This window comes from Bombyx mandarina, chromosome 28, assembly GCF_030267445.1.
Source record: "Bombyx mandarina strain Sakado chromosome 28, ASM3026744v2".
In the NCBI taxonomy this organism is placed as follows: Eukaryota; Metazoa; Arthropoda; class Insecta; order Lepidoptera; family Bombycidae; genus Bombyx; species Bombyx mandarina.
In genome coordinates, this window is record NC_143233.1 from 10,336,708 (window position 1) to 10,351,877 (window position 15,170).

The 15,170-nt window shown below is 43.0% G+C and overlaps 1 protein-coding gene across 1 annotated transcript; it reads right to left on the reverse strand.

Moving 5' to 3' along the window:
* Positions 1-704: 704 nt before the first annotated feature.
* Positions 705-12,910, reverse strand: ie1 (integument esterase 1). The gene is made up of 11 exons (XM_028179577.2): positions 12,808-12,910; positions 11,935-12,086; positions 10,222-10,361; positions 9,274-9,416; positions 8,011-8,196; positions 7,386-7,576; positions 6,095-6,266; positions 5,548-5,764; positions 3,595-3,704; positions 2,712-2,844; positions 705-1,384 (listed from the first exon to the last, which is right to left on the reverse strand). Exons 1-11 carry the CDS (start codon positions 12,881-12,883, stop codon positions 1,219-1,221), a joined length of 1,686 nt encoding a protein of 561 aa, XP_028035378.2. The 5' UTR covers positions 12,884-12,910; the 3' UTR covers positions 705-1,218.
* Positions 12,911-15,170: the final 2,260 nt, after the last annotated feature.

Consider the following 15,170-nt stretch of genomic DNA (forward strand, 5'->3'; position numbering starts at 1 on the left):
AAATGGTACATGATAGAAGAGTATGGAAGGAGAAAACATATTGCGCCGACCCCAGGTGACTGGTAGAAGGGCAGGATAATGATGATAATGATGATGAGATAAAGTTTTCCTACCTGACCATCGAGTGATAACAGGAATTAGGTATATACTACTTGGTGAGTACTAGATCCGAGCGTTTTTACAGCCCGAAATAATAGGAGCCACAAATTAGTTTGTGAAGTTAATTGATTAGTAGATACAATCCAACTACAATCTGAAGTTCGCAGCGCGCGTTCTGTAATTGTGTAAATTACCGGTAAACGCAATCTTATCTTCATTTTCTTTCGTTTATGCCTTCGTTTTGTTTTATGGGGATGGATTGAATTAGACGGGAACCTGCGAAGGTTTTTAGAACTTTCTTTGCGAATTTTTAGAAAATTCTACGGCTCAGCCCACAGGAGAGGGGATTGCTAACAACTGCTCGAATGCCTACAAGGAGGGTTGACTGTTCATAGCATGAGTCATTACTATGCAAAGGAGTCTCAGATTTTATATCTCAAGATATCTGTGGGTTGCAATAACCGCTTCACATCAGGAGGGCCGTGTGCCCATTCTCCCGTTTAAGCAGTAAAAATAAAAATATAATTTAATTAAAGAAGAAATGAATGTAGATAAATGTATAATTTCTTAAAGATAAATACGGAGGTACTTCAATAAAACATTAATAATGATACAACTATGATTTATTTGGATAACATAACTACATACAAGGCATATAATGCAATTCCCCAACCGATTCTAATAATAAATACGTATCGTTCATGTCAACAGATAAAAAAGATTTGCGGGTGTTAAAATACGATAACAAAGGTTTATTTAATACAAAAAGGGCGTTATTAAAATGTTATTAAGGCGCCGAAGTTTTAATTCAAAATCAAAACTTTCCGCAAAGAAATTAGTATTGTTATTAAAATGTCATTAAGGCGCCGCAGTTTTTATTCAAAATCAAAACTTTCTGCAAAGAAATTAGTATTGTTATCAAAATGTTATTAAGGCGCCGAAGTTTTAATTCAAAATCAAAACTTTCCGCAAAGAAATTAGTATTGTTATTAAAATGTCATTAAGGCGCCGCAGTTTTTATTCAAAATCAAAACTTTCTGCAAAGAAATTAGTATTGTTATCAAAATGTTATTAAGGCGCCGAATTTTTAATTCAAAATCAAAACTTTCCGCAAAGAAATTAGTATTGTATAGGATATAGCTCATCCCAGAGCTGGAATCTGTCTTCAGCGTAGTTTTTGCGGACAGTGAGTCTGTCTCCCACGTCCAGGTACTGCTGCTTGGCGGGGTCGTACTCCGGCCACCGGACCCCGATCTCCGGTGTGTCGCCGCAGTTGTTTGGATCGCTGATATACCAAATTCAATTTCATTTACTGGTGGTAGGACCACTTGTGAGTCTGCGCGGGTAGGTACCACCACCCTGCCTATTTCTGCCGTTTAGCAGTAATGCGTTTCGGTTTGAAGGGTGGGGCAGCCGTTGTAACTATACTGAGACTTTAGAACTTGTATCTCAAGGTGGGTGGCGCGTCTACGTTGTAGATGTCCATGGGCTACAGTAACCACTTAACACCAGGTGGGCTGTGAGCTCGTCCCCCCATCCAAACAATAAAAAAAAAGCATTGTGTTAATATTGGATAAGGTCATACTTTTAATAGATCTCAGTAAGTTGGTATGAATTCACTGATACCTCAATGAGTGTTCTGACGGAACCACAGTCGAATGTTGTTAGGAAAATCTTGTGATGTATTGCAGCAATATACTTCTCTGATTACTGGTACTATAGTTATTTGTGATTCAAAGTAAGACGTAATATATTTTATTTTTCAATACTTTACAATTGGTAGATTGTCCTGCGTACTGTCTTCACTAATAACCTACTATGTTCTATGACTGCTCCGATGGAGCTACTGTTAATTATCGTCCACTAATACATTTTCTGTTTCAGACTCAATCATCATCATCAGCCTTTATCTGCCCACAGCTGGACGTAGGCCTTTTCCAATGCCTTCCACAGAATGCGGTCCTCCGCCTTCCGCATCTAACGAATTCCCGCCGTGCGCACTAAGTGGTCGGTCCACCTGGTTGGAGAAAGCCCCACACTCCTGGTACCCATCCGTGGCCTCCATTCGAGGACTTTCCTCCCCCATCTGGCGTCGCTGGCTCGACAGGTGGGACCGGCCTATTGCCACTTTAGCCTGCTAACTTTGAGAGCTATGTCGTTGACTTTGGTTCTCCGTCGAATTTCTTCGTTCCGGATTGTGTCCCTTAGAGAAACACCGAGCACAGCTCTCTCCATCGCCCGCTGTGCGACTCTTAATTTAGCCTCAATCGGAAGAAAGAAATAATTCGTGGCCGCAATAGATAGTGACTCCGATGACTACGTCGGAAATAGATGCCTCAATCTCTACATACCAGGTCCAAGATCCCGTGGCAAGCCCAAGTAACGCTGGTTGGATGTGGTAAAAGCGGATATGGAGGAGCATAACCTCACCCGAAAGGATGTCAAAGACCGGGCAAAGTGAAGGAGTTTATGTAGGAAAGCGGACCCTTGCACTAGACCGGGAAAACGATAGGATGAAGAAGAAGAAGAAGCAATAGATAGAGTGTTGGTACCGACCCGGGCTCACAGGTCACCTACCCTACCACCAGTAAAAGCTTTTAGCTTGTACTTACCCGTGTCTAGCGAAGTTGTACCAGATGGCAGTCATCTCGTCAACGACGTGGGAGTCGGGGCTGTCCGTCTGTATGGTGGGGAACTGGTACGACTGAGTGAGCACGTAGATGGTGTCGTCGTGGTGAGCAGCTCCTGTGTATAGATACATTTTTTTTATTGCGTAGATAGGTGGACGTGCTCACAGCCCACCTGACGTTAAGTGGTTACTGGAGCCCATAGACATCTACGACGTAAATGCGTCACTCACTTTGAGATATAAGTTCTAAGGTCTCAAGTATAGTTACAATGGCTGCCCCGCCCTTCCAAGCCGAAACGCATTACTGCTTCACGGCAAAAATAGGCAGGGTGGCGGTACCTACCCGCGCTGATTCACAAGTGGTCCTACCACCAGTAATTACGCTAATTATAATGTTTGCGGGTTTGATTTTTATTACACGATGCTATTCCTTCAGCGTGGAAGTCAATCGTGAACATTTGTTGAGTACGTATTTCATTAGAAAAATTGGTACCCGCCTGAGATTCGAACACCGGTGCATCGCTTAACACGAATGCACCGGACGTCTTATCCATTAGGTCACGACGACTTCATACATTATCATATCTACATTACCGCTGTCTTCGTCGCGCTCCCCCACCTGATCTGATGGTGTTGTCTCCAGCTCTCACGTCGCAACTAAATCATATATCTTCAAGTCTGAATCCAAGACTTAAAGAGATAAGTTTCGAGCATTTTTTTAAGTTTTTAATACTTTCGCTTCGGTTAGGATCCACGCTTCATAGCACGGAGTCTTTTGTTTTGTAGGAAAGATTAGGATTGTATCATAGTAAGAGTTTTTTTATGGCTTTGAAAGTGAAGTGAAGAATATAATTTATACAATGTACCAGCTGGTTTCCCGGTGTCAGGATCCACGTAATAGCTGTTATTGCCGATGTAGCTGAACACGTAATAGTACACTGGATACTCCGAGTGACGACTCATGAGCTTCACCATTCTGGAAAAAACAAATAGTATTTGTTCGGTGTAATACGGCCGATCATCTTAGTAAGCAATAACGCCACACTGCGCGTTTATTTAAAGTTGCAGTTCATCAGTATCAACAGTCTTATAGTCGTCGTGGCCTAATGGATAAGACGTCTGGTGCATACGTATTGAGGCGATGCACCGATGTTCGAATCTCAGGCGGGTACCAATCTTTCTAATGAAATACGTACTCAATTGTTCACGATTGACTTCCACGGTGAAGGATTAACATCGTGTAATAAAAATCAAACCCGCAAAATTATAATTTGCGTAATTACTGGTGGTAGGACCTCTTGTGAGTCCGCACGGGTAGATACCACCACTCTGCCTATTTCTGCAGTGAAGCAGTAAAGCGTTTCGGTTTGAGGGGTGGGGCAGCCGTTGTAACTATACTTGAGACCTTAGAACTTATATCTCAAGGTGGGTGGCGCATTTACGTCGTAGATGTCTATGGGCTCCAGTAACCACTTAACATCAGGTGGGCTGTGAGCTCGTCCACACATCTAAGCAATAAAAAAAGCAATAAAAAAAAAAGAACATAGAACATTTGTAAGTGATTGTGTGTATTAAAGTGAGTTAGTAAAATCCAGACTTATCATTAGTGAACAACTACTGCGTCCCAGCTCTGTGCCCCCGCAGTATGAATGAAGTCTCAACATTACAAAACCTCACATTGCTAAAAAGCGAATTATGGGAGTGTCCCTATTGGGGGACCGAACTTTTTTTTTTATGATTGAAGGATTACTGGTGGCCCGGAGGCCTTTCCAGTTTCACCAATACAGGTGGGCGAGCAAAGGCTCAGCCAGGAGGGGTGGAATTTGCTAACAGCTACCCGAGCGCCGCCGAAGGAGACCTAACAGCTCAAGAGCAGCTGCTTCGCGAATGAATCTACTACCGGATCGGAATCGCGACCCGCTGAGAAGATCCGGCGAGAAACTCAACGAGCTGATTCATGGGTTAGGTTGCACGGCGAACTCTTTGTCGAGTTCGACGAGTACGGTTACCGAGGTCCCTAAGTCTGCTCCTAGTGTTAGAGCTGAAGGCGTCTAATGCAAAGGTTATTGGATCTGATGGATCCGTAAGGTCGTGTTTAGGGCGTCGACGGTGACTGGCTCTTGCGTCATCAGGATTCGGGGAGTAGTCAGCGGCGGCAACGATAAGGCGATTATCATGACGCATAGCCTTATCGAAGTACCGTTCCGACGCTGACTTCATGTATTTCTGGATAAATTCGAGGCCCGGGTCGTCGTGTAAGTCAACGTTCCTCACGAACCACGGAGCTCCGACGGCTAACCTGCAAAAGCGGGATTGTAGAGATTGAAGGGTGTCTATGTGTGTGCGGGCCGCGTGAGCGAACACCACACTCGCATAAGTCATGACGGGCCTTATGCAAGTTTTGTAAAGTGTCACCTTGTTCCGAAGGGACATTTTACTCCGCTTACAGATCATGGGGTAGAGTCTACCGAGAATAAACGCGGCACGGTCACGGACTGATTTTATATGCGGGCGGAATGTCATCGATGCATCCAGGGTAACGCCCAGGTACTTGACCTTCCTGGCCCAGGGTATGGGTTGTCTAAAGAGAGTAATCGGGGGTGTGAGATTCCTCCTCCTAATCCGGGAGGAAATCCGTGTGGAGCTTCCCCTCTGAAATAGCACCGCAGTACTTTTCGCTGGGTTGATGTCTATGCGCCATTTTCGGAATCACTGTCCTAGGGCTAGGGCTGCGCTCTGAAGCTTCTTCGCGATTAGGGACTTGTTTCTACTGGAATAGTAAACAGTCGTGTCAGCGGCGGGGGGGAGGGGGACCGCACCTGTGAACGCCGAACCCTATGATAGAGTCTCCGTAGAGTCTGCCGAGGGCGCGGGTGGAGCGCTCGTCGTTCCGCAGCGGGCCGTCCCCGAGGTACTGCGCCCTCAGCTCCCTCACCGCGGCCGTCCGGTTCTCTTGCGGCAAGCTGAAGTATATGGGAGCTATGTTCTCCCAGTCGTTGTTTAATTCATCTAGCAGCGTCTCGTTCTGGAGTACCGCTAGTGTGATGGAAAGGATCCGTAAATAAATGACTACACTTCTACACACTAAATGACCTCTTGTGAGTCCACATGGGTAGGTACCACCACCCTACCTATTTCTGCCGTGAAGCAGTAATGCGTTTCGGTTTGAAGGCAGCCGTTGTAACTATACTTGAGACCTTGGAACTTATATCTCAAGGTGGGTGGCGCATTTACGTTGTAGTTGTCTATGGGCTCCACTAACCACTTAACACCAGGTGGGCTGTGAGCTTGTGCACCCATCTAAGCAATAAAAAAAGTACTACTAATTGGACGCTTGTCGCTGACTAGTAGTATTAATAGACTCACGAGGAGCTTTCCAGAAGAACTCGTCCTTGGTTTGGCTGATGATGTGCGGCACGGTGTGCGCGCGGCCCGACCTGAGGACGCCCAGGGGCTGCTCCGACAAGAATCGCTCCTGGCCCGCATCCACCTCCACTACCGGCCACCACATACCCACCGGCCCGCCCGGCCCGGATTCCTGTAATCGTGTACCGTGACACCTCATTTCAGACAGCCCCGCGCCCCATCCTGCGTGAAGGCTGTGTCGAGTCATGCGCGTAGACTTAGCAACCTACGCCGCTACCTAGGGTTGTACGTTTCCATGAGCAACGGTAATAATAATAATAATAAATAAATATTTACTAACAACCGCGCCACGTTAGCTGGTCCCGTGATAAATTCGTAAAGAACTTGTGTTACATGTACCAGATAACGGAAATAAGTGTAAGATTTTTATTAGACACATACATATATTTAATATACATCCATAACCCTGGAAAAGACATTTATATTTATCATACAAATATCTCCCCTTGGCGGAATTCGAACCCGCGATTCCCTTGTGTAGTGACCATGTCACTTACCACTACACCAGACGGCCGTTAAACGGTGACCGTTAGCCCGCTGCGTTTCTCGCCGGATCTTCCCAATGGGTCGCGTTATTGATTCGGTGATAGATTTTGCGAAGCACCGTTGAGAACGTGAGCTCACCGACGTAGTAGGAATAGCCCCTTTACTACCAGCGAATGGGTAGGAATACAAAAGGTGACCGCTAACGTACAATTTTAAAGTAAAATCTAATTGGGGGATTTTACTTTAAAATTCTTGTCCACGTTAATATAGTGCGTGCTTATCCATAGCAAGAAAAAACATTGATTTGTTAAGGTAAGTATTATAGTTTTAGCTCTAACTCTGCCATAGCCGGTCCCAAGCCCGGATGAGAAAAGAGGAGGGTTGGCGTCGGTATGCCACCTACCGGGCCGTAAAAATATAACGCCAAGCAACGGGCGGCGGTCAACTACCTTGAACTAGGGCTTCAGTAGCCCAGAGGAACTAAATCGCCTCTGAAAACCTGTTGTCAAAGGACGCGGGAACCCACCACTAGCAATTTTCCCAAGAAAACCTTTACGTATGTATTCCGTAAAGGTCACGATTCTCAGCACTGAGGAACACGACGGACGGAGAAGGATAGTTTTAGCAATTTCTTAATTGAACTACCTCATATGTTTAAAAACTTATACGTTTGGTAGCTTAACGCTTCAAAATATGTTTGGAAAGCTCGATATCTTATGAACTAAAATTCTCACAAGCAACTTACGAAGAACTTTGGCAATGAATCTCCGATCTCCCTCCAATCTTTAGCCATGAGACAGTCCATGATGGCCTTGCTGGAGTTGGTAGGACAGTCGAGGATCTCGGCTTGACGAATGGCCAGATTCTTCTGCTCTGTCGGTAGCGGCTCCCTCGCGAACGGAGACCCGCTCATCGATATACCGCGGTGGAAGAGTCCTGCCGATTGCAACAACAAGAGATATATGTAGAAATATTTTGCACCGGCCGATTTTTCGAAAGTCAAACTGGACTCTGAATTTTTGGTTTATTGATTGTATGACGGTTTCAGTCGCCACTCATTATCAGGTATTCCTCGTCGCTGTAACGCACCTATCATTCAGAACACAAACAAATCTGAAATAGCACCCAGCCAGAGATTGAGAAGTTTTGCAGCCGAAAGAGACCCTTTAGGAGTATAGAATGAACTACCGCCTAATATTTATAATAAAAATGTCTGAATGCAAGTTTCCGTCCAGCGATGCGAGATGTGTGCCGCTGTCGTTAGAGAAAAAGGTTTAAAATTATTTGGACGTTAGTATGTCACTCCTCTCGCCAGGTATTTCCCTCCCATTTAATTTGATTGCCATTCATCAATTATAGTTTCCCATTACCTTTAGACATAGGCGATATCATGTGAAGCATCACACTGATAGAGCCAGCACTGCACCCGGCAATGGTGACTAAATCAGGATCTCCTCCAAAAGCTCTGATGTTCCTCTGCACCCAGCGCAGGGCGGCTACTTGGTCCTTCATCCCATTGTTACCAGGAGCCAGGGAGTCGCCTGTGCTTATAAAACCTGGAAAGGATGACAAAGTTTTGAATTTTTTTTCTTATTGTAGTGTCTCCGATATCAAATTTTGATCAGTCGTGGATTATTATTCACTAAAACGAATATCTGAGAAACAGGCAATCAAAGTTCTATCTCCTCCATTTATTTCCTCAAAACCAACTTATATTTTATAGCGCACGCGAGCAATGACGTTATTACTGAGAAAATTTGCCAACACTAGCCCTAGCAAGGGCAGTGCTTCGCAGTATTTAGCACCGAATCGGAATCGCGATCCACTGAGAAGATACGGCGAGAAACTCAGTGGTTCGTGTCTACAAGAATTCCCATATGTGTGCTCTGAATCTAACAATTAATTTTTTTCTTAAATCTTATTTTTGAAGTTTTTCAATATTTATTTTCATTGATGGTAGGATAATGACGGTCGTAACGTCGTCAATACACTACATATTTTGTTCTCGATCGACTGTACATTGTCCATTCTCCCCGTAACATTTTTTTATTAATAATATGAGTTTTTAAATTCAGCACTAATGTTTTTTTAATGTAATATATTCTTCTTTTGTCCACTTTATCCCACTAGGTGGGGTCGGCACAGCGAATTTGTCTATTCCATTCTCTTCTATCAGCCGTCATCTCAACACTCACTCCTCTCTCTCTCATATCGTCATTCACACACTCCATCCATGACTTCTTCTGTCGTCCTCTTCGCCCTCTATCTTGCACTACCATTTCCATACATCTCCTAGTCACATAAAATATAATATATTGTAGACATTTACATATTTTGTCCCGTTCGGTGTCGAGACCCTTGGTCCGTGGGGTCCTAGCGCTATAAGGCTTTTTAAGGAAATAGCATAAAGTTAGTCGACACCACAGAAGACCGCAGACCTGACAGCTACCTTGGACAAAGAATTAGTCTAGCTATTCAAAGTGTCTTCGAAACCTTGCCTAAAGGGACTCCTTTTAAAATTATATTATTTTAGTTATTAAATTATTATTTATTAATATTAATATTATACAGTATGTTGTTGTAGAAAAAATATGTATAGAAATGATATTATATGAATTATTGAGCACACCGACCTAAAGAGCCGAGCCTGTAGTTGATGGTGACGAGCACCAGATCTCTGTCCAGCAAGTAGTGAGGTCCGGCCAGGTCGCTCCTGCCCGTCATGGAGTAGAACGCTCCGGCGTGAATGTAAAATATCACAGGGAGAGGCTTCGAGCTGAACAAAAATACATTTATTAATACGCTTTTATTAGTTTCAGACGTATGTTTGTAACGGAATCTTTGAACATGATTTTGACCCCATTCAAAACGTCGGATTAACTCGAAATTTGGTATACTTATTAAGGACCGATGACAATTCAATATTAAAAAGTTGAAAAAAAATTGAAATTCAACTAAAAAGTGAAAAATAAATAATAGTTTTAAAAAACTAACACAATACGCTTTTATAGAAAATCCAACTAAAAAATAAAAAATAAATTTTAATTAAAAATAGTGTAAGAAAAAATGTTTTTATTTAAAAAAAAGGCGTCGGGTGCATGGTATCAGTAGTTATAAATATTTTATGAACAGATATGAGCAGAAGAGTTATTTTGAGAATATCCTGAACAGCATCCCACGCGTTTTTTACAATAAAATCACTTTTTCTTACATTTTACTATACTATTTTTAATTCAAATTTATTTTCTATTGTTTAGTTCGATTTTCTATAAAAACCTATTTTGTTAGTTTTTTTAAACTATTATTTATTTTATTTCTAAGATTTAATGTAAGTTTCTGAGAGTCGACGCCGCGACGGCGCTAACAAAGTGAATCGATTGATTCGGGATGGCACTCCGTATATGCGGCTCAAACCGTCTGGAATATTTTTTATTTTTATTTATTTTTTATTGCTTAAATGGGTGGACGAACTCACAGCCCACCTGGTGTTAAGTGGTTACTGGAGCCCATAGACATCTACATCTATCCTTTAGGCCACGACGACCTAATATCAACAACAATTAAAATGTCTTTAAACTCACACATTGTTACTAGGAGTGTACACGTTGATTCTCAGGCAGTCTTCGTCGACGTAGTAAGTGGGAGGGACGGGCAGAGGGCAGGCCGGGCCCTCTTTGCTCGCGTCAACGCGTTCTTTGTATTGCCGAATTAGTTTTGGGGGCTGTTAATGAATTTGACGAATCAGTCGCAAAGAACTTGTGTGTATTAACGTTACTCTTCCACCATCGTTCAGTGTCGAAGAGAAAGCTTTAATATAAGGATGACATTTAACAGGAATTAACGCCCACTTACTGGTGGTAGGACGTCTTGTGAGTCCGCGCGGGTTAGTACCACCACCCTGCCTATTTCTGCCGTGAAGCAGTGATGCGTTTCGGTTTGAAGGGCGGGGCAGCCATCGTAACTATACTGAGACCTTAGAACTTATATCTCAAGGTGGATGGCGCATTTACATTATAGATGTCTATGGGGTCCAGTAGCCACTTAACACCAGGTGGGCTGTGAGCTCGTCCACCCATCTAAGCAATAAAAAATAATGTCTAAAAGCTGGTTCATTATCTCACTATTTATTGCTTAGATGAAGCAATAAAAATAAAAACTAGATAAGGAGATAGATAGCTTGCGGTATTTATATATCGACAGATATTTCATTGACTCATGTTACACACAGTCAGTCGACGACCCGTCGGTCGGGCGTCCTCGGGGTGGCGCCGCGTGTCTGGTTGTAGTGTTGACCGCGGGAGCCCCCCTACTCTGACCGGGTTCTGACCCCGGACGGAGATCGGACGTCGGGTGTAAGAGTGCAGGGGAGTCGTTTAGTGGGTGGGCCCTAAAAATTCTTGGGCCCGCGGTCTGCTCTCAACACCTGCAGATCGTTGAGTCCCACATACCCCGTGCGCCCCCTAAGCGCGGGGACGTCGTAGGAGGTTCGGCCCCGGCCCGAAAGAAAAAAAAAGTACACACAGTCTATTGCCCAGACAGAGGAAGAATGTTCTGTGAGTAAGAGTGTGTCCTTATAGAAATATAATTTGCGTAAGTTTTGCGTGGGAGTGCGTGTTGTGAACAAGACGACCCTGCCTAAATGTTCCGCGATCCGTGCAGTCACATTGAAGGGTAGCGTATGGGTCACTCTAATGCATTTGAAACTCCGACCTTATTCACAGTGTAAGGTTCAGTTCAGTGGACACCAGCACGCGCGTTGCGGTGGCTATGGAGGCGGCTGTCTTACTCCAGAACCTTCAACTGAGAAAAATCGGATTTCTCACGTAATAGTTGCATCTTATCATATTACCTGTTGAAATCATCATTGGGACGTGTCAGCCCCAACTCTTAATTTTTATTTTTTATTTTTATTTTATTTATTGCTTAGATGGGTGGACGAGCTCACAGCCTACCTGGTGTTAAGTGGTTACTGGAGACCATAGACATCTACAATGTAAATGCGCCACCCATCTTGAGATATAAGTTCTAAGGTCTCAAGTATAGTTAGAACGGCTACCCCACCCCTCAGATCAAAACGCATTACTGCTTCACGGCAGAAATAGGCAGGGTGGTGGTACCTACCCGCGCGGACTCACAAGAGGTCCTACCACCAGTATTTACGCAAATTATAATTTTTACGGGTTTGATTTTTATTACACGATGTTATTCCTTCACCGTGGATGTCAATCGTGAACATTTGTTGAGTTAAATGTTTAATGTATTTAAAAAAAATAGAAGAATGACAATTTTGTGACCTGGAATCGTAGTTTCCCGACCGGTGGTTCAGCGTATCTTATTCCTCTATAGGCCTGGAACTGCTTTCCGCGACGTGTCTCCATCCATGAGCCCAAGAATGAGCCAGATTGTGAACGGGTCACTGGGCCATCGGGATCTGCTGGTTTTTTTTCTGGTGAATTCAGTTAGGGTTTTAATCTTCTTTTTTTATGATTGAAAGATTACTGGTGGCCCGGAGGCCTTTCCAGTTTCACCAGGACATGTGGGCGAGCAAAGGCTCAGCCAGGAGGCGTGGGATTTGCTAACAACTGCCCGAGGGCCTCCGAAGGAGACCTAACAACTTAAAAGCAAGCCCACTGAGAAGATCGGCGAGAAACTCAGCGGGCTGATGCATGGATTAGGGGTTTTAATCTTTATCACAATTCAAGATTAAAATCACAAATACCAAATAGTAAATTCAGAGTCGGACCGGCCACCGAACTTCTTCTTTTTCGCCGTATCCGACAATGAGTGGGGCGGCACAGATTCTTATCCTGCTGCATAGGGATTTGGTATGAGTTTTACGACCGACTGTCTGCCTGACGTCAACCCTCCTTAGGTTACATCTCCATTATTATATCCATTACAAACTACCATACAGATAGACTTTACTTTTCTCCTTCTGATGTCTCTTTTACTTAATCCGTATATAATTATTATTATAAACATTTACATTAAAATTTAGATTTTCAATTTCGTATTTGATAATCGAAACAGCAACCGAATCGAAGTTATAAATATACAACTTCTCAGAGACCTCAGCACATCTATAGACCCCGCTGACCACTTAAATCCATTTTATTATTTAAAATATACGTTCACGTTATTAAAAACAGAATTAATTAAAGTCCAACCTGTTTGTTTCTTATTGTTCTTGTGAGCATCAGCATAATACACAATGGCACAAATAAATATTAATTTCAACAACATTTTCCTTAAGCACGTAAAACGCACTGCAATAACACAGAGCGCGTGGTGTTTATATACACGTGCTGCATCTAGACAACTGGATGTCAGACGCACACACATACACACACATTCTGCTCGACTCATTGTGGTTCAGTATAGATTTTAAATTTTTCCCTAAGCCTTGAACTTGAATAGCCTCTTTCGTTGTGAAGAAAATGTAGCTGTGCTAGACAAATCAATTTTCTCGACACGTGGTTTAGCAGAGACTTGTATCTGAACTGGAGAAACAAACTAAATTCAATGGAACCCTTTGAAGACACAGACTTGCGCGTTCACTGCGAAGAAGGTCCCCTTCTAACGAGTATTCCTACATCCTTTTCACAGTTTCGGATTCTTTTATGTTTCGGATTGACATTTCGAGCGGTATTGAAGTCATTTGGAAGTTAAAAAAAATAACTTTTAGAGCTTTTAGCGTGGATTATTGCTTAGACCTCTGGTCCGGGGCTGCTAAATACCAGCTACTTTCATTTGACTCCACACAGAAGAGGGCCGTGCGGATTGTTGACCGTCCCAATTTAATGAACCATTTGTTTCTATGGAGACACTTCGGCATATTTCATGGGAAATGCTCTCAGGAATTGTTCGAGATGATCCATTAATTTATTTTTTACCATCACACCATACCCCGATGGTATGCAGTGGATACACCCGATGCAGTGTTGATCCATATTATTTGAAATCCCTGCGTACGGCCGCGTAAGACGTTTCCATAGAACTGTTTTGGAGGTACCATCTCACTTTGGTATGAGATCCCTTCCACCTTATTTACCGAACGCTGTGATATGTCATTTTAAAGAAATAAAGTCCTCGCCAACAAGGAATGCAGACTTTTATGACTAATTACCATAGGATTGGCCATATGCTCATTTCCATTCGAAGATAATGTTTATTTTGTCTGTTTTTTTTGCCTACCTATTTGCTGATAGCCTAAGGGGCTATCCCAGCTACGCCCGGACGAGCTCACGGGCTCAACCTGAGAGAATTAGTTAACACTAGCCCTTACAAAAGCAGTGCTTCGTAGAATCTGCCACCGGATCGGAATCGCGATCCACTGAGAAGACCCGGCGAGAAACTCAGTGGGCTGTGTCTACGTTTGCGGTATAATCTAGGTATATATAAATGAATTGCTGTTTGTTAGTCTCGCTAAAACTCGAGAACGGCTGGACCGATTTGAATGATTTTTTTCGTATGTGTTTGGGTGGCACCCTGGATGGTTTATATTCACAAATTAGCCCGGCAGATGGCGCTACAGTCGGTTATCGGTATCTAGGTTATTTATTTATCTTTCCTAGAAATAATTTATATGGCAAAACGTTTGCCGGGCCAGCTAATCAAATATATAACTTTGTGGAATAAATTACCTATCGAGGAAAATAAAGACACAGAAACCGATTAAAAATTCGAAAAGTATTTTGCTCTTGATAAAAAATGCAGACAAACCACATATGTATGTACACATGTGGTTTGTCTGCATTTTTATGTATGTATGTACACATGTACACATGTGTATGTATTTTCAAATTTGCGACTTTAAACTGCACCTACTTGGAATTTTCAAAGATAACAACAAAAAAAATATATATAATTAATTAGAAATGTTTTTAATTGAGTTGTTGATTCGGTTCATTATAATATTTAAACCTTCAAAATGAATAACGTTTGACGCACAGCATTGTATATATTGGCACAACCCTGCTACTTAGTTAACTAAAATGGTTAGAGTTAACTGTTTCCTCAAAGTTAAAAGTGTTCGATAACTATTAAAAGTCCAACGCTGGTCAACAATTGTTTAAGACGGTATTCAGTAAAATTAATCAACAAATCACCCCACTGTTTTACTATAAATAAGAGTTCGAGTTACTATTGTCGCATAAGACATTCCGGCTCCTCCCGTCATGACTTACGCGAGTGTGGTGTTTGCTCACGCGGCCCGCACACACATAGACACCCTCCAATCTCTACAATCCCGCTTTTGCATGTTAGCCGTCGGGGCTCCGTGGTTCGTGAGGAACGTTGACCTACACGACGACCTGGGCCTCGAATCGATCCGCAAACACATGAAGTCAGCGTCGGAACGTTACTTCGATAAGGCTATGCGTCATGATAATCGCCTTATCGTTGCCGCCGCTGACTACTCCCCGAATCCTGATCACGCAGGAGCAAGTCACAGTTGACGCCCTAGACACGTCCTTACGGATCCATCAGATCCAATAACTTTAGCATTAGACACCTTCAGCTCTAACACTAG

Excerpts from the sequence above, each read along its gene's own strand:
- ie1 (XM_028179577.2), bottom strand. The coding sequence starts at position 12,883 with ATGTTGTTGAAATTAATATTTATTTGTGCCATTGTGTATTATGCTGAT. Across the intron at positions 12,087-12,807 it reads GAACAATAAGAAACAAACAG|AAAAAAAACCAGCAGATCCC; the intron begins GTTGGACTTTAA and ends TGAATTCACCAG. Across the intron at positions 6,267-7,385 it reads ATTCATTGCCAAAGTTCTTC|GAATCCGGGCCGGGCGGGCC; the intron begins GTAAGTTGCTTG and ends ACACGATTACAG.